Below are 27,342 nucleotides of genomic sequence, written 5' to 3'. Positions count from 1 at the left end.
TCACAGGACAATGGAAGCAAAATTTTATTCCTCCTGGCTGGGAAAGACAACTAGCAGGTGGTTGTACATAGGACTCCCACCCTCCCAGAACCAAAGGAGACAGGCGCTGCCACCAATGGCTCCCTCTGCTCAAGTGAAAGCCCAGAGAGGCAGGTGAGCACAGCGCAGGGCAGGGGCGACTGCAGTGACAGAGTGGCCAGAGTGATCTAGGAGAGGGAGGTCCCAGGGCTCAGGAAAGGAAAATGGGGCTTCTTGAGGGTGGGACAGGTATAAGGATGCTCTTGCCATGGGAGCTTTTGGCTGGCATAGGCACCAGGCTCAGGGTACCATAATGCGGTACGGGCTGCCTGGGATATGCTCATCACCCCACTTGACCACCAGTGTGTACTCCCCTTTGTCTTTGAGCAGGTAGGAGACACTGTAGATGCGGCTGCCCATGTGTTTCACCAGGATCTCTTCACAGGGTGTCCTTGGGCCGTGCACTCCCACCAGCAGCATGTTGTTACCTGAGGTAGGAATAGGCCTCAATGACCAGCCTTAACCCCTTCTTTCAGCTGCTAATTGCTCTGAGTCCTCTTCCTATTCCACATCCTGTCCCTTGTTTAGAACAGGCCACAAGCTTCTCATACCTCACCTAGGCTACCAGATGATAAATTCCAGGTACACACACACACACACACACACACACACACACACACACACATTCTATATATATACATGCATACACATACACATATATATTTTGGGGGGGGGTTTCAAGATGGGGTTTCATTGTGTAACAGCCTTGGCTCTCCTGGATCTCGCTTTGTAGATCAGGCTGGCCTCAAACTCACAGAGATCTGCCTGCCTCTGCCTCCCGAGGGCTGCCTCCCACCACCACCACCCAGCAATTTATTTATTTTATTTTATGTGCATTGGTGTTTTGCCTGCATTTATGTCTGTGTGAGGATGTTGGATCCCCTGGAACTGGAGTTAGAGATAGTTGTGAACTGCCATATGGGTACTAGGACTTGAACCTGGGTCCTCTGGAAGAACACCCAGTGTTCTTAACTGCTGAGCCACCTCTCCAAGAAGCCCAAATAGAAGGTAGCCCCAAAAGCAACAACCATACCCCTAAAGGCAGTTCCTGTACTTCCTACATGCTGACTGTCCTGTTATTTCTGACTTTGGAAACAGGGCTATTTACCTGCTTTGCTGCAGTCTACTGTGAAGCTGCTCTTCTGGCCTACATAAGCCTTGCTCAACCCCAGGCCTTTGGCTACTACTTTGCTGACATCAGCAGGACTTGGGCCTGAGGTTGCGAGCTGGGGAACAGTGGTGACTTTTGTCAAGGAGTCCACAAACACAGATGTCGTCTCATGGAGGCTGTGGTTGCTGACAAGACGGGGACCTGCAGGACAGAATGGATAAGGCTGAGAAGTGGCTGGAGTATCAAGGCATTGAGTGGGCAACAACAGCTTAGCCTGAGGCTCACCTGTGACCTTGGCTTTGAAGGGGCTTCCCCCAATGTGATAGGGCCCACCATACTTGATAGAGATGAGGTAGCTGCCAGGTGCCATGGGGGTATAGGTGACACGGTAGCCCTCGGGGCACTCCTGGCAATCCATCTTCACCTTGGAGGGGCCGTCAATGGTAACCGAAAGGGCACCAGCTCCCGCATTGCTTGTGTTCACGATAAACTCAGCTGGGCTCCCTGGGAGCATGGAAGGTCAGGTAGAGTCTACCTTACTGGCTTCCCTGTCTTCAGCCACCCAGAACAACCTTGATACTTCCACATGCCTCCTATTGCTAAGAGCTTGGATGCAAGGCCCCAACAACTGCATCCACGTTCAGAGCTGTACCCATGAACCTACCTGTGACACCACCCTCCAGGCCTGCTCCATAGGCGGACACCAAGCCTGGGTCCCCTCCATGCCCAGGCTCCCCAACTCGAATCTTGAAGGGACTTCCAGGGATGTGAGTACCATTGAACTTGACATCAATCAAGTAGATGCCATTCTCTCGTGGAATGAAACGCACAGCATACTTATCTGAGATGCAGAAGGACATGTTATAAGCCTGGGGTACTTTTCAGTATGTAACAAACAAATGGTATCTGAAAGGAATAGCCTTAGTACTAACCATCTCTTTTATTTCTCTTGCCACCAGCAGGAACCCAATTGTTCCATGGAGACCCCTCTGCTTCCAGAACTGTGCTAGGTACCCCACCCCAACAACACATACATCCCGAGGACTAAGGCTATCGATACCTAAGACATCTACTGGTGAGTCCTTTGGACTGGCAAGCAAAATGCCCACATTGCTGCCTCCTTAGACAGTGTACTGTTAAAACAATGCTGTCTACAGATTAGCATGCTTAGCAAGGAATCTGCTTCAGGTCAGGGGGGAAGGGGAAAACTAGTGTGCTTCAATAGAACTGCTACTCCTCTGGTCACAGGGATAGACTGCCTCTCTTGCTCTCTGTGTCTGTCTTTGTCTCTCTCATGTATGGCATTGCTAAGGTTTTCTTCCTAGTGGCCATGCTGGAAAGCCATATCTTCCTGGGTGCTTATCAATCTGGAAAGCTGAGGAGCCCAATTACTTTCCTTGTGTACACTCATCCTGGTTCTCGTCCGTTAGGGCAGATGGCTGGATGGCTAGACAGGGATAGAGCCTTACCTTGGTCAATCTCTGTGACATAGCACTCCTCCAGAGCTCCTGAGGGGCTGTGCACCTTGGCATCAATTGCCCCCTTGGCTCCATTCAGGCTGACTGCAAAAGAGGCTGGCTGGTTGACCTTTAACCCTGACTCCTGGAAGCACAGCAGATGTGGTTAGACAGGATGGCTAGAGCCAGGGCAAATGGAAGAGCAGGAGACCCACAGGGTCACTTACCCATCTGGTGTCCAATATGGTTTAAAGAGGGAGAGCCATTGATTTGTAAAGGCAGCAAGCCACAAGCACACCCCCAATCTCCTATCCCCTAGACGTGTGCTCTGCAATCACACACCCAGGCAGCAGAAAGGGAAGGTGGCCCCACCCTGTGGGTAGCACTCAGCTCCAGCAGGCTGTCCCTCTTTAAACCTTAGCCCTAGTGCTCAATGGGCACAGGCTTCTGTTCAAAGCCTTTAGACCTGAGACACGAGAAAAACGCCACGCAGTGGGCAGGGCACTTCCTGCCAACCCCAAGTGTGGGCTGTACCCGGCCAGAGCAAAAGCCTAGCACCCAGAGTTGTTTCTGGGTAGGCCAATCAGCTCAGAGCTGAGGCCTGCTTGCCAAAGTGACTGTGGTCTGGCCGGGCCCAGGAGCCCCAGGTGGGCAGTTTCTCTCAGTGCCTCACCTGAAGACTAGAAACAGTAAGGCGGCGGGCGTCACCAGACGGAGAAGCCACAGGCACCACGAAGGGGCTATCAGGTATGTGCTCCTCGTTGAACTTGACTGAGACTTCATAGTCACCTGGACAGGAAAAGAACATAAGGCTATATTGGGGATGCCACATATATATCTCCAAGGGCTAGCCTAGGAAAGGCCTATTGCCTTCCACAGCCAGCTTGGGTGTCCCTGGAACCTCAAGATGGAGAATAAGAGCCAAGTGTAACACCTGGGGTCAACACACCCACACTCAGGTCCTACCTCCCCCTGCCCCCAATTCTGTTCCCAGTACCTGGCTCCTGAACTACATAGGCCACACCACAGGAGCCATCCTTGCGGTCCTCGAAGGAGATCTCAGCCTTGCTCGGGCCCTCAACAGCAATGGCCAGGCCTCCAGCGCCAGCTTCCCTGGTCCAAATGCTGAACTCCGCTGTGGGAAAGCAGTGTGTGCTCATGGAGCAGACAATTGGTTCCCACCCTCAGCCAACTCCAAGCAAAGCCAAGATCAACATGATTGCTAGCTACTTCCTCCAAACACCCATCTAGACCCACCTAGGATAGCAAGAATTAGACAAGCACACCTACCTGGCACTCCAGCTTCAGCCCTCTCAAGGCCAGGGCCTCCAGCACGGACCTTGTGGGCGCCCCCTTCCCCAAGAGGCCCCACAGTGAACTGGAAGGGGCTCCCAGGCACATGCTGGCCCTTGTACTTGACGCTGACGGTATGCATTCCCATCTCAGCAGGCACAAATCGGATACAGTAAGTATGGTTCTCTCCTTCTACAATCTCTGCCTCGTGGGTCTTGCCTGATGGACTGGTCACCTGGGCTGTCATATCTTGGATGCTAATTTCTACAAGTAGAAGATAGCTTGCTGAGCAGGGCCCTGTCTCTACTTGTGCTTAGGGTTACCCTAGGAACCCTCATGATCTTTCCCCTACCAGGAATCTTCAGGCTGAGGTCACAATGACTGCCAACATTGGCTACTGAAGGGGCGCGTCGCCTGCGTGTAATACTTTCTTTCACCCGGCCCTCACCTGTCACCTTCACAGAGAAGGGACTGCCTGTAGGGAAAAAAGTACAGTCCATACCCTGCACAGTTACAGGTGGGCACTGGGGTGTATAGGAAGGCTGCCAAACTACAGAGGTGTGGCTGCCACACTCACCAGGCACATGCTGGTCAGCAAACTTGATGTTTATGATGTAATTTCCAGGCTCTGTGGGACAGTAAGTGACCCTGCATGTACCATCCTCCAGGTCCTCTGTGTTGATGTCTACCTTGCTAGGGCCCTCAATGGACAGACTGAGCCCACCATAGCCTGGGAGATAGATAACAGCTATAAGCCAAAATGCCAAGTGAAGCTATATTGCCCCATCTGGCAAGCACCACTGCCTACCTGCATCTCTGGTGTCAATAATAAACTCTGCAGGCTCAAAGGTATGACCTTCATGGAGGCCTTGACCAGAGACCCGTACACGGCTGGCATCACCAATCTCCGACTGGCTGATCACTACTGGGATGGGACTGCTTGCCACATGCTGGCCATTCTTCTTCACATGCACCAGGTGCTCCCCTGTCTCCTTGGGCACGAAGGAAATCCCTGGGCACAGGGTAGGGCCATCAACAGGGTGTAGGCCCACAGCCTACCTCCTTCCCTCTTTTTTCCCCCAACAGGCCAGGATGGCTTTAACTCACTATGTAGCCAACGATTGGTTCCCCTGATTCTCCTGCCTCCACCTCCCAAGTATTGGGATTATAGTTAATTACCACACCTGGTTCTCCCTCCTTCCCAAAAATGCTTGCCCCCTCTTAACCTCTTACCCACATGGCCATTGCGCAACCGCTTCAGCAGACAGGGCTCCTCTCGCCCTGAGGGTGGCACCACAGTGGCTGTGAGTAGACTGAGGTCTGTTTCTGAGATATTGATGGGGATATCAGCAGCAGAACCCACCTTTAGGTGGGACATACGCATGGAATCGTCACCTGGTAAGAATGCAAGCCATCAGTCACTATGGATCCAGCCCCAAGACACTGTGCCCACCCTGCCACCTGTTCCTGTCATTATTCCTGATGCTCCCCACCTGTGACTCTGGCAGTGAAGGGGCTGCCTGGGATGTGCTGGTCATTGTACTTGACTAGGATGCTATAGTCACCAGGCAGCACAGGCAGGTAAGAAACACTGCATGTTCCATCCTGGTTGTCAGTGCAGCTGATTTCTGCTTTAGATGGACCCTCGATGGCCAGAGACAAGCCCCCTGAAAAGCATCACAGGTAAAAGTGGGAATTGTGCCCAGGAATGCGTTTCTGGGCCTTTGTGGATGAGCTGACTTGATAGCTCAGCAGAGGCATGAGGACAAGGTAGCGAACTCCATTCAGGATCATCTCTTATACCCAGCCCTCAGCCAAGGGAGGACAACTTGAGCAGGTTAAGTCTAGAGCTTCTCCTTACCCTCGCCTGCATCCTTGGTGTTGACAGTGAAGGTGGCGGGTTTGTTGACCACTCCGTGGGTAAGGCCAGGGCCATAGGCAGTAACATGGCCACAGTTAACATAATCCACATAGAATTGCAGAGGGCTTCCTAAGGCAGGAATAGAAGCTACATGGAATACCAGCCTCATTCATGCACTAGTCTTTTTTTTTTTGTTGTTGTTTTGTTTTTGAAACAGGGTCTCATGTATCTGTGGATGGCTTTAAACTCACTATTAAGCTGAGGATGACCTTGAACTCCTGATCCTCCTGCCTCTACCCCTAGTACTAGGATTCTCAGGCATGTGCCATGATATCTAGTTTAGTCAGAGCCTCATGCATGCTAAGCAAGCATTCTACCAACTGATCTATAACACCACTCCAGCCTGTTCTTTCTGAGATGGTAGTAATAGGGGCCTGGGATGGGGTGGACAAGAGGCAGTGAGCCCACCTGGGATGTGCATATTATCATAGCGGATATCCATTTCATGCAGGCCAGCTTCACTGGGTGAGTAGCGCACAGTAACAGTGCCATCCTTATTGTCAGTGATGGAAGGCTGGGCCACCTTGCCTGATGGCATTCGAACTTCCCCTATAGGGCAGTGGTTTTAAGGTCAGGACAGGCAATTGGCACACCCTGGCATCATTGTTTTCTAAGTTCCCAGCCCTTACTCACCAGTGATCTCTCCTTTCTTGATGGTAAAGGGGATGACAAGATCAAAGGGCCTCAGGCTGGTCACATCCAGCCCATTAACCCCCACCATGGGCCTGTCTGGAACCTGCAGTGGAGACAGAAGAATCAGGTGAGGGGCTACAAGAAGATCTGAGGTTTCTATGCACATATGGTAGAACAGGGCCACATGAGACACCCAGATGGCCAGCTCAAGTGTCCCTATGGGTCAGGCAAATTGAATAATAAACCAGGCCAGGCCTTACCCAGGTTTGCTGGCTACCCTGAGGATAGTTATACTGTGGAGCCAGCTGCTGAGGCCGTAGGGGGGTCTGCACTGTGGGTTGGTCCCCAGCCAAAGCCTGGAAGGCAAAGTGAGAGAGCTAAAGACTGTTGTCACAGAGGGACCTAGAAGGACAGACTAGGACTTTCCCAGATTTCCCTGCCCACCCGTCCTTGGCCCCTTCTCACTGTAACTTGGAAGGGGCTGTTGGGCACATGCTCGCCACCGAAGCGCACACAGATGACGTATTTGCCCGGCTGGGGGGCTGTGTAGAAGATGTCAAAGGTGCCATCCTCATTCTCCACCACGTCCACATCTACCTCTGAGCCATCAGGTGTGCACACTGTGCAAGTCACCTTGCCTTTGCCTGCTGCTTTCGTGTCCACAGTAATCACTGTCTCCTCCCCAATCTGGATGGTGGGGCCAATGCCAGCACCTGGGAGGGCAGAGTGGATCCCCAGAGGGGGAGCCAGCAGGTGAGCCAGGCATTTGGGATACTCCAATCAGCCTGACATCCATCCAGGTCTCTTAATGCTATGACCAAGCACAGCCAGCCCCACCCCCTAATCCAACCCATACCCCAAGCTAGGATGGTGAGTGGTTTCTCAGAAGGCAGGAAGGATTCTCCTGACCACCTCAAGCCTCTTTATGAAAGAGGCCCAACAGGTGGTACTGAGATACCTGGGAGGAAAAATAAGGGACCATCCCATCCCAGCACAAGCATTTATTGCCACCTCCTCTGCCAACTCAGCCTCAGGTGGTACCATGGTCTATGCTGATAAATACCAGCACTCTGACTAGGCCCATGGCTCCTTGTACCCCGTGGCCTGGCCCCGGGCTCCAGTGCTATGTGTGGATGCAGTGAGGCAGAGTCCTGCTGCAGTGTGGGGAGTGTGACACTTTCCTCCCTACCCACCCCCAGGCCTGAAGGTGAAACTGGAGTTTCCTGACAACTGAGAACGCTTGCTCAACCAGAGGCTTGCAGTGAGAAGCAGCCCAGCACAGACAAGAGCAAGTAGCAGGGAGGCAGCAGGATTAGCACCCGTGCAATGCATCACAGCAGGCTTGGCAAAGCTGTGGCGGCACCCAAGGAACAGGGGATAGAAGGCCCAAGCCACCACTGCAGGGTTGCAAGGATAAAGCATCTAAGCAGCCTCTAGGGCCCCATAGTGCCCAAGGAAAGGGAAAGGACAGTGACATTATGATCTGGGGCTCAGCTGTGGAGGCTTGAGAGCTGTGGGTTGTAAGGCCTGGCAGCAAGAGCACCCCTGCAGCCCAGCCTCCCAACAAGGAAAGCAGCTAGGTGCACCAGACCTACTTGGGGACCAAATTTAAGCCTCGCCCCCCCTTACCAGCCTACATCAAACCCCTCTATTGACCTTGGTCTCACATTCGCAACATGAGACTCAGATAGCATGTTTAGCTATATTCCTGGCTACCTGCTGCTCATGCTAACCTATAAGTTTCCTGCATGCCTGCCCTCTACTATTTAGCTAATGATTTGGGCCCTCTCCTGACAGCTACTTGATTACTCATTTCCATACCCAGGCTCAAGGTGATCAGCAGGTCTTAACCATAGCATCCTCAAAGTACACCTGTTAATCAAGCTACTGGTTAATGTCCCAACAGCCACTGACCTGGCCCAAGCCAACCTTCTGGCTTGCCCAAAGGTGATTAAATTCCCTTACTGGAACTTATTCCATTCCACACATAATGGTCAGAAAAATTGAGGCCACTCCAAGTCTCTAGCCTATTCTCCCCTCTCTTGCCCTGTGCACATATGTATAATCTCCAATCCCATGGACTATTCTACAAAGCAATCTAGCCTCTGCCACAAAAACCTAGCTACCTTATAATCCTGTCCTTGGCCACCTACCCAAGTGTCAGGCTTATAGCATTCAGAGGCATGTAAATAATTGTAGCCTTTTATCAGTATCCCTGTGGTGTTTCTGTTTTGGGGCAGACAAACCTGTCTGGTAGGAACTGTCTAATTAATGTCACTGCTGAGGGAATAGGAGGAGAGAAGGAAAGAAGGAGATGTGATGCAGAATGCACTTTGGGGCTCTGAGGCTGGGCCAGACCCCGCCATGCTGGCCACCCAAGCAGTTGACACTGGCACTACTGCACCACCAGCCAGCCCCACCCACTCATGCACCTCCCTCAGCCCAGGACACAGATGCCCCTGGGAGGCAGGGATAGAAGTCTGTGGATCTGACGAGGGCTAGAGACTCCCACTGGGTGGAGGAAACCACCTTGTACCCTGAGCCCACACAGGAGCCCTTGTGAGAAGGAAGCACCTGCTGCCCATCCCCAGGGGTGCCAAGATCCCCAGACCCCAAAGTCCCCAGTAGGGTGCCTCCTAGGATATACTTCACCCCAAAGCTCTCAGCTGCAACCCAAGTTCTCAGATGGGGAAATGGAGGCCCAGAGAGGGGAGAACCAGAGCACTCATGCTTAGCTCTAGAAACCTCCCTGGGCCCTGACCCTCCAGCCCATGGCCTTATCTACACAGCCTCCCCCATTCTGTCCTTGCCTAGAGCTGCAGCTGGAACTGTCCTGGGAATGAATTAGCAATGGAGAGGAAAGGAAACTGCCTCTCTGGGCAGCAGGGGCATTGGGAGTGGCCCCAGCAAGCAGCTTACCTAGCCCGTGACCTCCGATTGACACTGAGGTGAGAGGGCAGAGAGCAAGGAGAAAGGTCAGGTGAGTCACTCAAGGGGGTGGCCCCCAATCCCACACGCCGCCCCAAGCAGCGAGCCCTTGCACACAGGCACACCCAAGCCCCGTGCCGAGTGCCATGGTGGCTGATGGTGGGCTGGCTCACCTGTGACTGTGCACTTGCTGGCATCCCCAGTGGGCACAGCCCGGACACGGTATGGGGAGAAGGGGATCTCATCACCACCATACTTGATAAGGATTGTGTACCGGCCTGTCACATCTGGCACATAAGCCACTGTGTATGTGCCATCATGGTTGTCTTGGATGTGTGTTTTCTTGGGCTTGCCTTCAGGGTCCTGCGTAGCAAAGCACAGGGGAGGAGTCCTAGCAAGGCCTGGGCTATCTCAGGCCTTTCATAGAAACACCAAATACAGCTATAACAGTGATAGTTTCTGGACTCCTCTACCCCCATGGCCCCAGTGGCTACCTGTCTGTGGCAGAGTCGAGAATAGAAGCCCCCAAACATCCAGCATTCCCTGACATGACAAGAGCACAGATTGGTGCTCAGCTTCAGTCTTGGGCCTGTCCTATGGGCACTAGGAGTTTACATGAAAGATCTCAATGTTGTAACATTATACCTGTCCTGTGAGAATATTACATGTAAGGAAGCTGAAGCACTGTAGGCTTTTAGCACCATGCTCAATAGCAATGAATGTGTATTTGAGGAAGCTTGTCCCTTTCAACTTGGACAAAACTGCTACACATCCTAATGTAGTTGGTTATATTAGCAGACCAGAAGCAGAGGCCCTTCCCTTACAGTACAGCTCCAGGCAGACTAGTTATCTAGACTGGGCTGCCTACCCACCTGCAGCCCTATACTGCACCTGGCCAGGTCTTGTTCCTTGCCTCTCCTCCCTATGCCTGGAGTTGAAGTACAGCCCAGGAAGCCAGAAAGCTCACCGTAATCTGGACAGCCAATAGACCCTCCCCAGCATCCTTGGCATCAATGGTGAACTCCACAGGCAGGCTGGCAGGCACACCAGTGGTGTTGAGTCCAGGTCCACTGGCCTTCACCTTACTGGCATCATGTGTGGGCAGCACCTTGACCTTGAAGGGGCTGTGGGATCAGGGTGTTATGAATCATCAGAAAAATTTCAGTACCAAACTGCCTCCAGCATGCACAGTTGAACCCTGCTTCTTACCTCCGTGGCACCTCTTCTTCCCCATATAGCACAGAAATGCTATAGGACCCTTCTCGGCTGGGCACATAGTTGACAGTCTGAGTACCATCAGCATTGTCCACTACATCCACTGGCTCCACCAGACCTAGCCCCAGTCCCAAGGACAGATCTTTAGGTTGACTCCTTGTACCCAGTTCCAACCCCATCTCACTGGAGGACTAGGACTGGGCCCAAAGTCTGTCCTTAACTTCCCAATTCCAGGAATGACTCTAAGACCTTGTAGTATAAAACATATATCTAAGTGCCTCCTTAGGCCCTCTCTCTTGCCACATCTATTCAGTGGCCAAGTCCTGTCCATTATAACTTCTCTAGAGTTCTGCCTGGTTCTATGGTTGCCTGAAGCCCTCCACCATGTGCCCTAGCCTCCACATGCTGGATCTAAAAAGATGATACCTTCATAACTCCCTACTCCCAGATATGTGAACTCTCACCTTTAGGCCCCTGCACTTTGACTTGCAGTGGGGCAACTCCAGCCTTGCTTGTGTCCACCTTAAAGGACTGAGGAAGGTTGGCACGGACCATGCCTGGGCTTAGGCCAGGCCCAGAACACTTGACTTTAGATGCATCTGTCACATCATGCACAGGGACCTTGAATGGACTACCTGGAGTTTAATGTGAAAGGATGGTAGCTATGTAAGCGACTGTGGATATTAGCAGACAGTCCTAGTTTCATACTTATCATCATCTCCTCACCTGGCACTTGGTGGCCACCATACGTGACGTTAAGGCTATAGGTGCCAGCTTCATATGGTATGTATTCTACCGAGCAGCTGCCATCTTTATTATCCATGCAAGACATCTTGGCCTCGGAGGGGCCCTCAACAGCCAAGCCCAAGCCACCTGTGCCAGCTCCCCTATTCCAAACAGACAGTCTGTCATTACCTGGGGTTCCCAAGCCCATTGGCTGCCCTTGCCTCTTCAGTGGCTCACTCACCTAGTTTCCACTGTGAACTTGTTGGGTTTGTTAGTAGTACCACTTTGGATGCCTGGCCCATGGACACGTACCCGGGAGGGGTCACAGCCCTCTGTTACAGGCACCTTGAAGGGGCTGCTGGGCACAGGGCTGCCATCATAAGTCACATCCACAGAGTGTACTCCTAGAAGGCAGGGCAGGTCAGTAAGTCCACTTACTCCCTGCCCTGCCTAAGGTACTGCCCAGCATATTCATACCTTCCTCATAGGGAGTGTATTCCACTTTGTATGTGCCATCACCACAGTCCTGCACATAGGTTTCTGTCAGGTTGCCTGAGGGGTTGGCCACACGGGCCTTGACGTGTGGCCCTCCTGTCTGTGTAAGAGCCCGGGCATCCACACTAAACTCAGTGGTTGCTTCTCGGAAGATACCTGGAAAAGGCCACAGTGAGGAGGCTATGGCTATAGGACTCTTTGTACCCAGTGACTGCTACTCCCCTACAGTAGGCCTCCTTACCTTGACCCTCAATCCCAGGTCCATAGCACTGCACACCTGAGGTGTCCACAGCAGGCTCCACCTGCAGCTTGCTGGGGAAGTTGGGCACTGGCTGGCCACCATACTTGATTGTAACAGTGTAAGCCCCAGGACAGAGAGGAATGTAGGTGATTGTGTGTGTGCCATCACCATGGTCCTGAATGTATACTTCAGCTGGCAGTCCCGCCTCAGAGCAGATCTCAATAGTCAACTCAGCACTGCCAGCACTTGAGCAGTCCACTTGGAACTGCCCTACCTCACCAGCAGTAGCCCGCTCCAACCCAGGGCCTGAGCATTTCACCTTAGATGCATCAAAACAAGGAACCACATGGGCCTTGAATGGGGATCCAGGAATGTGGGTGTCAGCAAAAAGGATGTTGATGTTGTAGTCCCCAGGCTCAGTGGGCACATAAGACACAGAGCATGTGCCATCCCCGTTGTCCAGGCACTCAAGCTGTGCTTCACAGGGGCCTTCCACTGTCAGGCCCAGGCCACCAGTGCCAGCTCCCTTTGTATCAATGGTGAAGCGGGCAGGGGAGCCTGCATTGCCTCCCTGTAGCCCTGGTCCAAATGCCTTCACCTGAGGGAAGGAAGAGGTTAGAAGCAGCTACTAGCCTAACCTTTCATCTGCCTCCTTTTGCCATAGCTTTCCTCCCCACCCAGAGACATGAAAGGCATAGGCTGCCTAATAGGTCATCTACCCATCAATCATAAAGGCAAAAATGACAAAGGGTCAGGACAAATCTGAAGAAGATAGGGTGCCCTCAGAAAGGAAGATGGGAGCTAGGTGTGGTGGCGCACGCCTTTAATCCCAGCACTCAGGAGGCAGAGGCAGGCAGATCTCTGAGTTTGAGGTCAGCCTGGGCTACAAAGCGAGTTCCAGGACAGCCAGGGCTATTACACAGAAAAACCCTCCCCGATGAAAAAAGAAAAGGGAGGGAGGGAGGGAGGGAGGGAGGGAGGGAGGGAGGGAGGGAGGGAGGAAGGAAGGAAGGAAGGAAGGAAGGAAGGAAGGAAGGAAGGAAGGAAGGAAGGAAGGAAGGAAGATGGGCCCTCCCCTCATAAGCTCCCAAACCCAATTACCTTGCTAGGTTTGGTGGGAGCCACAGCTTCCAGTGGAAAGGGACTGCCAGGCACAGGCACACCATCATAGGTCACCTCCACCTCATAAGGCCCCTCTTCTCGGGGCACAAAACGTACCACACTGTTGTCAACTCCTAGGCCTGGCTCCACCTTGCAGGGCACTGCTGTACCTGAGGGACTCACAATCTTGGATGCTACTTTGCCTTGACCACCTGCACCCTTTGACTTCACTGTGAACTCCTGATCTTTGCCAACATCCATTTCTGTTGCAATGATGATAGTAGAGAAAGAGAAAAAAAAAAGAAATCAACCATCATTTATTTATGCAGCCTCAGGCAAGACTCAGATGGATAGAATTGAGTGGTCCTCCATGGCAATGACAAGTATAGCGACTACTTACTGTCACCAAGGCCAGACACCTTGATCTTGCTGAGGTCCAAGCTTGGAGATACTCCCACTGAAAATGGACTCTTGGGTATATGATCTCCTCCATAAGTGACACTGATACCTACTGGGCCCTAAAATAGGTACAGAAGGGCAGGGGTCACTCATCAGTCAGTACTCCAGTGTCTTTGGCCTATAGCTGCCCAGCTTGAGCAGGTGTAAAAGACACAAGCTTTGTTCCTCAGCCCCCTTCCCAGGTGAGAAATTAGAAACTTCTTACAGCAGGCTACCTAGCCCACCATATAAGAAATGGTATGGCTGCAGCAGGTGGAGATAGCTACCTGCTGCACGGGAGTGTACTTGACTGTGTAGGTATTATCATGGTGGTCAATGATGTCCACATCTCGCACTACATCTCCCTTAGCCAGTCCCGAGAACTGGACATCCAGCTTGCCTTTGCCAGCAGTTTTAGCATTGACCGTGAAATGGGTGGGTTTGCCAAGCTCAACACCTGAGGAGACATAACAAAATTGAGGTACCCTACTAAGTTCCCTACCCTTGGTTCCACTCAACCTTCTACAGAATACTCATCCTTACCAGTGCGCATAAGGCCAGGGCCTTCAGCCTTCACCTTGCTGGCATCATGAGAAGGCTCCACTTTGACTCTGATGGGGCTGGTGGGTGTGGCCTGCAAGTGATGGAAGGAAAACAGCTGAGGACAGCAGCACCCCAACACTTAGCAATCTAGGGACTAGGAGCAGCAACACCTACCTGGTCAGCAAAAAGGACCATGATGGTATAGCTGCCAGCCCCACGGGGTGTGTATTTCACAGTGAAGGTATCATTGTCATTGCGGATGATATCAAAGTCGATATCAGCCTCAGTGGGACCCACCACTCCAGGGGCACACTTGATACCAATGCTGACATCTCCTGTGGTCAACAAGTAGGATAAGAAGAGGCTGGAACATTGTGGAGACAGCCTGTCCTCCCATTCAAGACTAGGCCTTACTTACCCTGGCCAGCCTCCGTACAATCCACAGTAAAGTAGGTAGGTTCATGTGCCTTGAGTCCAGTCTTAGCCACTCCTGGACCATACACTTTGACTTTGTTTGGGTGGCTGCCAGCTCCCACATTCACCTGTAGAGTACAGGGGCAAATGAAAAAACATGACAAGTCTATGGCAGGAGAGCTGAGAGGCTCCCTCAGCTATTGCTGGTAGACAGGTCAAATATTGCTGCTGCCTTGGGACAACTGGAAGTTCCTCAAACAGATAAAAGTGGCCACATGATACTGTGATTCTACTCCTAGTGAAATAAACATATAGGTCCACACACTTAACCAAATGTTCCTACCAGAGCTATTCACATAGCCCAAAACTAACACATATCTACCAAATGTGTTTTCCATCTACACAATGTGATGTAAAAAGTATTCAGCCATAAAAAGATATGAAAGACCAACATGCTACAATGTGGAAAAACCTTCTCATGACACTCAGTGAAAGAAACCAAACAAAAAGTCACAGAGCAAACATGGCGGCGCACGCCTTTAATCCCAGCACTGGGGAGGCAGAGGCAGGCGGATCTCTGTGAGTTCGAGGCCAGCCTGGGCTACCAAGTGAGTTCCAGGACTGCTTGGTCTTCAGTGAGATGTCTCAAAAAGAAAACACACACACACACACACACCAAAAAGGTCACACTGTGTTTGTGTATAATATATATAATTATAATGTATATATAACTGCATCTATATGAAAGGTCCAGAAAAGGCAAATCCATAGATCAGGGGTTGCCAAGGGCTAAAGAAAGGGATAGGAGTTTCTTTGGGGATGAAAGGATAAGAATGTCTTTGGAGATGATGAAAATGTCCTAAACTAGACTATGGTGATGGCTGCTAAAAGTCAAGTCCACTGAAAATGGGAAAACTGTGTTGGTACGCAAGCCTGATCTAGTTAAAAACTGCTATAGGAACAAAGGGGTTCTGGGGAGATGGGCTAATGGCCCATGGGCTGGCTTACCCGGAAGGGACTATTGGGGATGCTGACACCACCCCAAGAAACCATGGCTGTGTGCTTCACTGGCTTTCTGGGCACATAAGAACAGCTGTAAGTGCCATTGCCATTGTCCTTGACTGTTGCCTCCACAGGGCAGCCCTCATTGTCCTGTAAGGCAAGCAAAAGCCAACAGCCTGCTGGTCAGTACCCAGACCTAGGGGCCTAACAATCCTGCCCCCAACATGGGTAGGCATCCCACCTGGACTTGAACTCGGAGAGGGGCCTTCCCAGCATGTTTGGCATCAACTATGAACTCTGCTGGCTTGTTGACAGCCACACCAGTCTTTTCCAATCCAGGCCCACGTGCCTTCACCTGGTAAGAAACTAATCTCAGACCAAGGAAAAGCCACCAAAGTCAGGCAGGGCAGTAAGTAACACACAGAGTGGCAGGACATGATTCTGGGAATACCAAGCCAGGCTCTGAGCTCTTAACCCCAGACTCACTGACAAGATGTGATAATGCCCACCCCCAGAAGCCTTTGCAAGCAAAAGTAGAAAGCCAAGGCTCGGGTCAGTGTTGTGTGCCCTTTACCCTGTCTGGGTAAAAATCCTGAGGTGCCTCTCGGATGTCAGCCATGAAAGGACTGAGACGGATGTCCTCGCTGTTACACAGCACATGAACAGCATACTCGCCAGCCTCCTGGGGCCAATAGCGCACATCACAGGAGCCATCACCCTTGTCATCACATTCGATCTTGGCCTGTGATGGACCTTCCACGGAGAAACCTGACAACAGCCATCAGTCCTATTGGTACCCTGGAGCCTTGGGGTAGGCTGCCCTTGTCACCCTCTGCTTCGGATGCCCACTCTGAAGCCTCCAACTTACCCAAGGTGCCCACATCATCACCAATGGCCTCTACCACGAAGTCTGCTGACTTGCCAACAACGCCGCCCTCCAGCCCAGGACCCCAGGCCCGCACCTTCTGATTGCCACACTCAGTGCCCACCTTCACCTCGAAGGGACTGCAAGCAAGAGTACCATATAGGTAAGCACCAAGAGGCACTGCCCTGTGCCCAACAACTGTGAGCTAGGCAGAAAGATGCCACTGGTCCCTCACCCGGCAGGGAGATGGAAGGGCTCAGAAATTGTGAGTAGTGAAGGGAGCTCACCTGCGGCCAATGTTCTGGCCACCCCATGTGATGGTGACTGTGTGTGTGCCAGGAATTGTAGGGTAATATTCAAAGCCATACACGCCATCCCCTAGGTCCTTCTGCTTTACACGCTCCTCGCCCTCTGCAAAGACAAGGAATAACTCAGGCCTGTCTAACTATGACATGAGGTCCATCACCCACCACCCCACCAGACAAACTTACTGGGGCCCTTTACAGTGACCTTTAGCTCCCCACTGCCAGCACCCTTTGTGTACACCTTGAAGTCGGCTGTCTCCTTCACTCGGACACCTTTAGGCTGGAGGCCTCGACCAACAGCCCGGCAGGCAGCAGGGTTACAGGCTGTGGACAAATAGGCCAGCTGAGTTGCTGGAAAACTGGGGTTGATTGTCCCTTCCCTTGCTACACACAGGGCCAGGCCATTGGGATTGGAGAGTTCCTTAGAGTTTGGCCCAACAGGCTGGTAAAGCACATGCAAGAAAGAACTGAAATGGGCCATGACCCTGGAACCTGCACCCCAAGCAGGAACATGGCAGTCTTCCTCCCAACTATTGGACACCAGCCCCAATACCTCCACCCAGCCCTCCCCAAAAAGAGGAAGATGGATCCAAGTACCATTGACCTGTGGGCAGAGCAGAGAGCAGCAGGTTTCTAGACAGCTGGAGCGTGCTCTTCCGAAGGTAAAAGCATGGAAAGGAAAGACAAGAGGGGCAAGGAGAGGAAGAGGAACAAGAAGGGCCCCAGTATGGGAAAGGAAAGACAGTGCTTGCCCAGACAGTAGAAGCTTGGAGACTGGGGCTCTCAAACAGGGGATTCAGTGGGACAGCCCCAATGGTCTACTCCTCCCTTGGGAGGCCCAGACCACAGCAGCACAGTAGAGGAGCATCCATGGCCAGGCCTACCTTGGCCAACAGTGACAGTGTAGGGGCTGCGAGGGATGGGAACACCAGCGAAGGTGACGTGCACTGTGTGGACACCCTCCATGGTGGGCTGGTAGTTACAGCGATAGGTGCTGTCACCCCTGGCCTCCAGCTGAGGCTCCACTGTGTCTTTCTGTCCTGTAGGGTCCTGGATGACGACTTCCACCTCACCTGTGCCAGCTCCTGTCCCAAGACACAGACTCAGCTCTGGGACTCCAGCATACCTCTCCCCTATGGCTGGCTGGGCCTCAGCTGCCTCCCCTCACCTGCAGTGAAGATCTCAAAGTAGGTAGTCTTGTTGGCGATGTTGCCGCTGGGCTCCAGACCAGGGCCCTGGGCAGTCACTTTGCTGGCATCACCCTGTGACTTGTCCACATATACCTCAAAGGGGCTCTTGGCAATATGTTGGCCAGCAAAGAGTACAGTCACCTATTCCCAGGAGGGGCAGGCTGTGAGGGTGAGATAAGAGGCCCTCTGCGGACTACCCATAGCCACCAGCCTCCTGCTCAGCCAAGGACTCACCTTATGAGTTCCTGTTACTTCAGGGACATACCAGACAGAGAAGGTACGGTTTTTGTCATTATTGGCAGTCACTTTGGCCTGTAGTGGGAAGGAGCCTATGAGTGTTAAGATCAGCTGTCCTAAAAGAAAACACAGCAGGATCCTGCCCTGCCAATGGATAACCCTACCTCTTCCTGGTGTCCAGCTGGGTCCTCCACATACACCAGCACCTCTCCCTGGCCAGCACTTCGGGTCTCCACAGTGAATTCTGCTCTCTTCTTTACCATATTGCCTGTAGGCTCAATGCCTGTCAGGAGAGGGTAAGGAAGCCATGGACTAGCTGGTAGGGCCACACCCTCACCTCTATACCCTGGTTCCTAGACACTAAAGCAGTAACAGGGACACAGCATTGAAGACTCTATCCTTCTGCAGGTTCAGTGCCCCTCCCCAAGCTAGGCACAATCCAATCAGGCAGGCTTGTTCAATATAAGCCCAGTATATTGAGCCTGGCCTCAGAAACCAGCTGTGTGTGCTCTTGCCACCAGGTTAGGCCCATTCTCTGGAACAGTCTGATTTGCTGCACTGGTTTCCCAAACCCTTGCACTTGCATGATCCTGACTGCTTCATCTCTAATTATAGAATAGTAACACACTGGGTCCTCCCTCAACCAAGAAACTTCCCAGAAGCCAGTATGACTTAAGGAACCTCAATAGGGAATGCCAATGCATTCCCTTGTCAGGGCACCATTTCTGACCAACCCTGATCCATTCATCCCCCTCAAGAGTGATTTGCCCAGCTGCCATGACCCTAAACCTCTTAGGACCCAACTTGAGAGAGACTACTGTCCCCATAGCCAGATATAGGTGCTCAACCCCCTGGAATGTCACTGCCCAGGCCCCCTTACCTGGCCCATAGGCTCGGGCTTTCTTTGGATTCAGTTTAGGCCGAAGAGGAGCCCCTGGCTTCAGCTTGGCCTTGGGAAACTGAGACAGGTAGGTCATGACAGAATGTTCATCTACGTTGGGGTCCACAATTTCCTCTGGGGTGATCACCTGTCACAGATAGAAGACAAGAGCCATTGGGCCTCTCCTCACCATAACCAAGCACCCTTTAGCTGCTAGAGCCATTCAGGGAGCATACCTGAGGAATGCCTAGCCAGTCGTCAGCCTGCTGCATGGCTTCTCGTGCATTGTTCACAGGCTTACTAGCATCCCAGGAGTCCCAGTCAGGACATAAGCCTACAACACAGAAAAGGTCATGTTGTGAGTCTAGGGGCTACAGGACCACCTTCTAGGTAGACCAGATAGCCTTAGCCCAAGATCTCCCATCTCTGTACCCCTCACCTGGGGCACAGCTATCAACAAGAGCACCCAGGGCCCGGCCACTCTGCCAGTCCCGACTGAAGTTGGTAATGGGCAGCTGTGGCAGCTTGTTCTGAATCCAGCCTAGGAGCCTCTGTTTGGGTGTTTGCTTCTTGGCTTCCTCATCTTCCTCCTCATCCCACATGGGCATCGAGATGGAGTAGTGTAGGATCAGGGTCCAGATGAGCCCTAAGATCAGCTTCAGATTCCCATCCACAATGGCCTTGCTGTCTGTGGGAAGAGGGGTGGCAACACTGGGCAGTTAGGGATTTCCCTCACCAAGGCCAGCGGGGAGGGACCTGGGTGGACAGGCACAGCAAGTCAATTAGGTGACAGAGGCCCCTTCCAGCTAAGGGTAGAATGTGGATCAAGCACCCTCTCTGCCCAGGGCCTCTGAAGGGGTGCAAAGAAATATTTAGTGATAAAAGACTTTTCAGGGGGAGGAAGAGACCCATAGACACATGATGACAATACAATGCAAAACCCCAAGGCCCAGAAGGAGGGTGAGAGAGCAAGTGAGATAAATGCTTTGCAACTGCTGAGATCAAAACCTGCCCCCTACCTCTTGGGATATATGGGAACAGACAGAAGTGGCCTAGCCCTAACTGGCCCAGAAACAGGGCCCCTGACCTCAAGCTGGGCTGGGACCAAAGAGGAAGGCTAGGTTGGCAAAGAGTAGTTAGGAAATACAACTGCTGTTCCAGGGTGGGGGACGAGGCAGGGGAAGTGGAGGTATTGGCAAGGATCCTTGTATGAAGGGGTGTGAGCCCCACCCTTTGCTACTTCCTTGTCCCCCCCCCAAGCTAGGAGTCAGGAGGTGGCACAAGAGGACTGGTTTGGGGGAGGGGCTATAAGTCAAAGGAACTACATTTGGTCCTGACTCATTGAAGCCTATGGGGAACTTCTGGGGTAACAGCCCCCATTGCCCAGTTGAAGGAGGAAGAAGAGGAAGAGTAGGGAGGGGCTAGCTTTAGCCTGCCTCTGTTGCCAAGGCCCACTTGGGAGTCCCTGTTGCAGATGTCTTGGGTGGGGTCCTCAAGCCCTGCTGCTTCAGCATAACCTGCTTAACTATTACTCACCACCCAGCCTACTTGCCACCTAACGGGCTAGGTCTCAGGCAGCCACCAGGCTTACCACAAGGGAAGTGGTTAGGGCGGGCACACCGAACATCCATCACCATGGTAACCCCTCTGAGCCCCACCCAAAGCCACCTCTGAGTCTTAACCTCCTCAAGGGTGTATGGCTTATGGTGGGTAGAGTTTTCTATAGCTCATCTTTGGAAAACTTACAGGCCTTTCCTGTAATCAGAGAATATTTCTCTAGTGAGTCAATGGGGGTGGGTCATGAAAACTAGAAGTACACCATTGGGAGGGCCATCTACATCAGGTGGCATCCCAGGAAGTGGGACAGCACCTGGAGGACTACCACTTGAGCCTCTCAAAGCAGTGTGATCTTCTTTCCTATTCCCTAACAGGTTGGGTCTGGCCTCCTGTGAATGTTTTTCATTCTTCCAAATTGGTGAGAGGATGGGGGAAGGAAGTTTAAAGATCAAGGGCACAATGACCCTACCCCAAGTCACAGGTCCAGCACAAAAGCCCCCAAGGAAACCATAAGTCCTTAGTGGCCTCTAAGGGGAGGAGCAAAGACAGATCCACCGTCCCAGGAAGGACCCTCCCCTGGTCTAATTAGGCTGGCTATGACAGCTAAGTCCCCCTCCTAAGAGGAGGAGAAGACCAGGGCCCAGGGTTGGGAGGCAGCCTAGTTAGATGGCCACGCCCCATCCCACCCCTAGCCCCTGGGCCAGCCAGCCCCCTCCCTCTCCTAATCACTGCTGCTTTCCAACATTTTTTTGCCTTATATGGCAAAGCTCTGGGAACTAGGCCTGCTCCAGCCAGCTCACAAGAAGGAGGGAAGAAGGGAGGAGGGAGGAGACCCCCCCCAAGAGCTGGGGTGTGGCCTGACTCCCCACATCCGGTTGCCCCCCCCAAGACTCAGAAATGACTCAGCTGGCTAGACTGAGGCTGGGACTAGGGATGGGCCTCCATACATCCACTGACATGCCTCTATGAGCATTCCAAAGAAAAAACTCAGCACTTGAAAACTGCTCTCTGAGGGGCCAGGAGAATCTTGGTCCCTCACTGATTTAGCATGTACCATCTCACTCAAAGTCCTAAGTATAACAGAAAGCCCTTTCTATTATGAAGAAAAGGTCCATTCTCCTACTCTTACTGTTCCACATTCCCAAGTTACCAATTCTGATGCCTGTCCATAAGCAGCCCCTACTTTGAAAAAGGCATGGGATCCTTCAAAAGGCAATATCAATGCCAATCTCTCCAGTTCAATGACATAGGCACTGAGCTGGCAGTAAACCCAATGCACACTGGAGCACCTTTCAATCAATCTCTGCATTCTAGATGCAGAAAACCAAGGTTTACATGGAAGTAAGAGTTTGATTCGTGATAGCAAAGCTGGCAACCAAGCACACTATGGCCAGATGCCCAAGTGCCTTCAGTCAACCACACCCAACACACCTGGGGTGCAGTTTTGCCAGAAATACATCTCTTTGCCCTCCTCCAAGTTCGCCAGAAAAGATATAAACTGGGGATTTGAACCACCTCCAATGGGGGAGTATTTTCAAGGCAAGAAGTTGAGGGCATCCTACATAATAGGAGCCACAAGCTGCACCCTCCACTTTAGAACTACAGAGGCACCTAAAAGCTAGAAGGGTCCTTTCAAAATTGCTGTTGTAGAGGAAGAGCCTGGACATCCCACTGCCCAAGGATGGAGTGCGGCTCTCAGGGGCAGAAACCTAGTCTGTGCCTGTCCCACTACGGGTGCAGCTTTGGGAGTGCTGGGGGTGCGGCCTACAGAGGATGTGAGCTCAGCCTGGGAGTAGGCCAGGAGGGCGCAGCGGGCGGGGGCGCGTAGCGGTTCACATGCTCAGTAGGCCAGCCTGCGCGCCTTTGTTCTCAAGGATCTCGCGGAGCTAGGCGGCTAAGAGGCCTAGGGGTACTCTTGGTTGCAGGGCATCTAGGGAGGGGAACCGGGAGGGGGGCTGTAGGGGTGAAAGGAGGGAGAGTTGCGGTGACCCCGCCCGCGTGGTGCCCCAGTGTGGCCCGCACCCTCACCTATGGACACGAGCTTGATGCTCTCACGGTCCAGGAACTCAAGCGCCACCGACACATTTTCGAGCTGCATCTGGCGAAAAGTGGGTCGTTGGTTGTGTTTGCGGTGCATCTTCTTCTGGCTGAGTACCTCGAGCAGTGCAATGAGCCGCAATCCATCGCTGAGGTCTGTCTGCAGATTGGCGATGCGCTTGCTCACGCACTTAAGGTGCTCATTGCACCAGCGGGTGAATGTGTTCTGCTGGATCTTCTTCCATGGTGCGTCCTCCGCTAGGTCTTTTTCGGTAGCCGGCATCTCGGCGTCGCGCGTATCGGTACCGCCTCCCGGAGCCGCGCCCGCTGCGCTCTGACCAGAGCGGGAGTGAGAGCTACTCATTTTGAGGCGCGAGGAGCAGAGGGGCGGTGCTGCAGCCTCAGCGAGGGGACGGCCCTTTAATTAAAGCCGAAGGCACTTCCGCGCTCAAGAGACAAGGCACAGAACAGAGGTTGCGCTGCGGAAAGAACGAGCCCTTTAAATGCGGGCGAAGGGTGGAGCCAGAAGCAAGGTTTCCTTAGGGGCGGGGCCTCCGGTTGGGGTTTCTGGGCCGTGACCGCCCCACCTCGCCCCGCCCGTTGGAATGCTCCCACAAAGCACCCCTCCCCTGCTCCGCCCAAGGCGACCAAGTTCTGCTTCAAGGAGGGTCATTGAGCCCCAAAGAGCGCAAGGAGGTCCGGCAACATCTGCTTACAGTAATACAAGAAACGGACTCCAGAGCTAGGAAAGGCTGAGCAATTCGGATTGCTCAACTCCAGCCGGCACACCCTTACAAGGGACTCTTTCTGCAGGGGGTGGAGCCAATAGGATCTCTGAATCATTTGGACTCCGCCCCGATCCTGCATCCTCCTCCTCTATCTTCATTTCCCCCTTCTTCCTGAGCTAAGGGTCCTCAGCCGCAGTCTGTTCCACAGCAATGCAAAGAGTCCAATCCTGAGAGCAAACCCTTCAAGAACGCCTGGTGCTGCTGCGAGCTCTTTGTGCCCACTAACGCCGAGAAACGGCTGCCATTCAGGGCTCTCATCACCTAACATAGCCACCCGCAGACCCTTGCCCATCCCACCCATCTCCGCTGGTCTTCTCAGTCTCCATGGCTCTGCTCACCTGCACCAGCTCATTCCCACCGTCTTCTCTGCCCCCTAGTTCCATCCGGGAGGAAATGGGGCAAGCAACTGGGCCAGGAGGCTGCCAGCACTCCAGGACCAAGCAGCCTTCCAAAGGCCCAGGGCATGCCAATGGGCATAATCAGAGGGCACCCACCTTGTGATGCGTGTAGACGGGTACACCTTGTGCCTGCCAACTCACAGTTCCTCCACCTGGGCCCCTGAGGAATTCTGGGGGTGAGTTCTCACCTGGCTTTATGTGACCAAAGTTTGGTGTGACCCTAGAGGTGTGGAAGGGCTCAGGGATAGGGTCCCAGATTGATGGGAGGAGAATCACCAGACGTCAAGCAATCACCAGATTGCTAAGGAGCCTGGGTTGTGTTCCCCAAGCAGTGTGAAGCTATTCACTAATGGTTAATTTTATGATACAAAATTCTGGGGATAATAATGAGGATGCTTGTATTGAGGCAGAGATGAGCAAAGGCACAGAGGCAAGAAACTGTAGGGGACACTCACTACCACCCTCTAGTGAAGGGAATTCAGCTTACCTTTCCCTTGGTAGACTCTTTCCATCTACATTGTCTGTACTCCAAGCCTCTCCAAAATGTTCCTTTCTCTATGTTTTTCCAGAAAGGCGGGCCTTTATCCCTACTTCTCAAATTCTAGCAATGAATTATCTTCTAAAAGACCCATGGCTTAAGGAGGCTCTGGGTTGGCCAACATGGCATGCCCAAATATGGTTGGCTCTTCTATGGCCTGGGGTGTCTGTATTGGCTGTGGTGGGGCTATGGTAAGGTCACAATGGGCATCACTTCTGTCTCAGCATGTTCATCTTGGGACTGTCTATAATCTCACCAGTCAAATAACATTTTCAGTACAGAACTCCCCTATCCCACCTCCAGTCACCTGCATATCCTCTCCTCTTCTGTTTTCATATACACAAAGAGAATTGGAGGACAGGATGGCAGAACTGTAACCAAAATGGTAACTCAAACGGAAACTTCCAGAGATGTCGTTCAAGACACGATTTGAGTTATCTTTCTGGTCGTCCCCCCCCCCCCCCCCGCCCCACTGGAGAGCAAATCCCCAGGTATGGAATTGCATCAATAATTGATTTTCCACTAAGTGCTATTTATCTGGATCACTTGAGTTCATTAATTTGCAGAGAACAAGGAAAATGGAATCGTAGTAACAGACCACACAGAATTTGGGTGTCCCAGCTTCCAGCCCTATGATTTGGCTTTGGTGGGGGGAGAGGAATTGGGGAGCGGGGTGGAGAGTTCTGGGCCTTAGAATGGACACACTGCCACCACCAGATGTCGCTCCATCCCAAAGACCCAGATGGGGCAGCCCAGGAAGCCAAAATCCAGCTCTTTCATATTTTCCCTTATTTGGAGTAGATTCTTGGATGTTAGACACACCCCGCCCACCTCCACCACCCCCACCATCAGACCCCAATCCAGGCCCTCCCACAGGGAAACTATAGGCCCAAGCCCACCAGCTATATTAGGATCCTGAAGAGCTGTTTCTAGACCTGTGTAGCCAGGGGGCGCCAGGAGGGAAGAAAGCAAAAAATCTCCGAAGTAAAACAGTGCCCATAAGGCAAATCCAGGTGTAACAGGAGAGAATGTTGATTTCCTGAACTCTCACCTTAGCCAGACTGCTTGGACCTGCAAGATACTGCGGGTGGATTTCACCCACTTTTTCTGGCCCAGGTCTGGCATTGGGATCTGGGAACGTTGGTGCTTATGTTCTGGCTGGCAATGACCATCATACTCAGAACCAATATGAGAGAGGACCCAAGATCCAGGCTTGAAATCTAGCTGGCTAAACCCTGCCACAGCCCCGGAATCGGCTCCTTGTGCCCAAACCAGCAGGGGACTCATCATCTCTCATATCCACCCTTGACATTGGCTGGAAAGTGTTCTTCCAAGTTGCCATTCACCCTTATCCCAATCAAGGTACTAGTCTCAAAAGACCTTTCTTTCCCAGATAGGCACGCAAATAACCAGTTTATGGGTACCCACGCCTGTACCCATCTCCTGCCAAACGCTCAGATACCATCCCCTCTTTCAGGAAACCCAATGGTCTCAAGCTCCCAGATTCCTGAGCACAGACATAAGTGTGTGGTAAACTATGCAAAGCTACCTCTGGACACTAAGGCGATGCCTGGGACCTGTATCCACACCCAAGCTGCACCTGGCCTCGACCTCTCTGCCTACTTTCCAGACATCTACCCAGCTCGCAAGCGGCACGCTCACTATCCAACCACTATCCGGCATGGAGCTGGCCACGGAGCCCTCACCTGCTGTCCCTGCAACCGCGGGGTGGCGCCCAGCTCTCCGCACTCGAGCCGGAAGCCTCAGAGCTCTGCTGGCGTCCACTGCGCGCTGCGCGCCTCCACGCGAATGTGCCGCTGCAGCCCGCCTTCTTGTTGGCCGCATCCCCGCCCCACGTCCGCCCCGCGCGGGGCCGGCCAAGCCTGGCCCGGCAAGAAAGCCTTAATTGGTAAAATCGCCCGGGAGCCGGGGTGGGGGGTGGGGGGGGGGCAGGAGCTCAAGTGCCCCTGCTGACTGGCGACGCCGCCCCCTAGAATGAGCTCACAGCTCCATGAGGGCCACCAGGCTTCCAGGGAGGGGGGGGGGTTCACCTCCAGAACAGGGTCTGCAAAACCAATGTTTAGGCAGAACCTTTAATAGGCTAGAGTATAGGGGAGTATATGAGTACAGAGGAGCCAAGTGCTTACTGGCTGGAATGGAGGCTCTGATCCAAAGCCACCTATTTTGGGGAGTTACCTACTACAGTCACAGCCTTCTGTCTCTGCCCAAGCCTGGGTTGGCCACACAGGTCAGGTCTTGTTCCATGGGAAGAGATGCAACAGGTAATTGTAGTGAGCACCAACCATTCCTAAGGCCCCAATGGGTCCCTGAGCCCCGTAATGAACAAGCTCCCCTAGCTAACATTTGGTCCCTGCTAGGTGCAGCTGTTGCCTGGGAGCACACAGCAGAAATACGCCGAATTCTCAAAGCAATCTGGTGCACTCTCAAAGCCTGGGAGTGTACAGTGTGGTACAACGTGCCAAGTATCTATGAACTTAGTGGGCACAGCCATTATCTAATATTGTCATGCTTTCTCTTCCTCTTCTATGTGCCCATTTCCTGGTAGCTTCAGATTCAACTCAAATGTCACTTCCTAGGGAAAGGACACATAAAGCAATGCCATTTTAACATTTTGGTATTTTATCATTTTGCCTGCGAACCCAATATGAGCCACATTTGCATCATGCCAGTGCGCACATACACACAAAATTGAAATAGATATTGCAAATGAGATTTCCCTTACCACCTACAATATATTCTGGGGTGTGTGTAGACTAGATCTCACTCTGTAGCTTGGCTGATCTGGAAATCACTATGTAGCACCCAGACTGGGCTTTGAAGTGGCAACCCCCTAATTCTGCCTCCCAAGTGCTGGAATAGCAGACATATTTGATTTGCTTTCCTACTCTATATTATCAAAAAGAGAAGGTAGCACATGCTTCATAGTAAAA

General features: G+C 52.5%; 1 protein-coding gene across 5 annotated transcripts; it reads right to left on the bottom strand.

Annotated features, from left to right (window-relative positions):
- Positions 1–26,239, bottom strand: Flna (filamin A). 5 transcript variants are annotated; one of them, XM_006992447.4, is made up of 48 exons: positions 26,098–26,239; positions 22,659–23,146; positions 19,513–19,761; positions 19,310–19,407; positions 19,074–19,221; positions 18,358–18,476; positions 18,191–18,268; positions 17,935–18,097; positions 17,651–17,851; positions 16,953–17,090; positions 16,749–16,872; positions 16,465–16,601; positions 16,171–16,364; positions 15,838–15,951; positions 15,603–15,746; positions 14,599–14,722; positions 14,355–14,515; positions 14,181–14,271; positions 13,925–14,094; positions 13,600–13,717; positions 13,200–13,462; positions 12,099–12,696; positions 11,840–12,013; positions 11,604–11,766; positions 11,363–11,523; positions 11,101–11,271; positions 10,631–10,754; positions 10,389–10,545; positions 9,595–9,784; positions 9,413–9,436; positions 6,959–7,206; positions 6,754–6,849; positions 6,494–6,596; positions 6,269–6,409; positions 5,801–5,929; positions 5,433–5,606; positions 5,173–5,334; positions 4,748–4,951; positions 4,517–4,669; positions 4,292–4,414; positions 3,937–4,203; positions 3,644–3,781; positions 3,320–3,435; positions 2,659–2,791; positions 1,854–2,030; positions 1,475–1,693; positions 1,187–1,390; positions 1–506 (listed from the first exon to the last, which is right to left on the bottom strand). In XM_006992447.4, the coding sequence occupies exons 2-48, from the start codon at positions 23,029–23,031 to the stop codon at positions 319–321; spliced, it is 7,944 nt and encodes a 2,647-aa protein (XP_006992509.1). In that variant the 5' UTR covers positions 23,032–23,146; positions 26,098–26,239; the 3' UTR covers positions 1–318. The 5 variants fall into 5 exon arrangements, with proteins under 5 accessions (XP_006992509.1, XP_042125198.1, XP_006992510.1 ...); XM_042269264.2 differs by lacking the exon at positions 1,475–1,693; XM_006992448.4 differs by lacking the exon at positions 9,413–9,436.
- Positions 26,240–27,342: the final 1,103 nt, after the last annotated feature.

Source organism: Peromyscus maniculatus, chromosome X (assembly GCF_049852395.1).
Source record: "Peromyscus maniculatus bairdii isolate BWxNUB_F1_BW_parent chromosome X, HU_Pman_BW_mat_3.1, whole genome shotgun sequence".
NCBI classification, from domain to species: domain Eukaryota; kingdom Metazoa; phylum Chordata; class Mammalia; order Rodentia; family Cricetidae; genus Peromyscus; species Peromyscus maniculatus.
This window is presented reverse-complemented; position numbering and strand designations above follow the sequence as displayed.

Excerpts from the sequence above, each read along its gene's own strand:
- Flna (XM_006992447.4), bottom strand. The coding sequence starts at position 23,031 with ATGAGTAGCTCTCACTCCCGCTCTGGTCAGAGCGCAGCGGGCGCGGCT. Across the intron at positions 19,222-19,309 it reads ACTGGCTAGGCATTCCTCAG|GTGATCACCCCAGAGGAAAT; the intron begins GTATGCTCCCTG and ends TATCTGTGACAG. Across the intron at positions 15,747-15,837 it reads CTCTCCGAGTTCAAGTCCAG|GACAATGAGGGCTGCCCTGT; the intron begins GTGGGATGCCTA and ends CTTGCCTTACAG.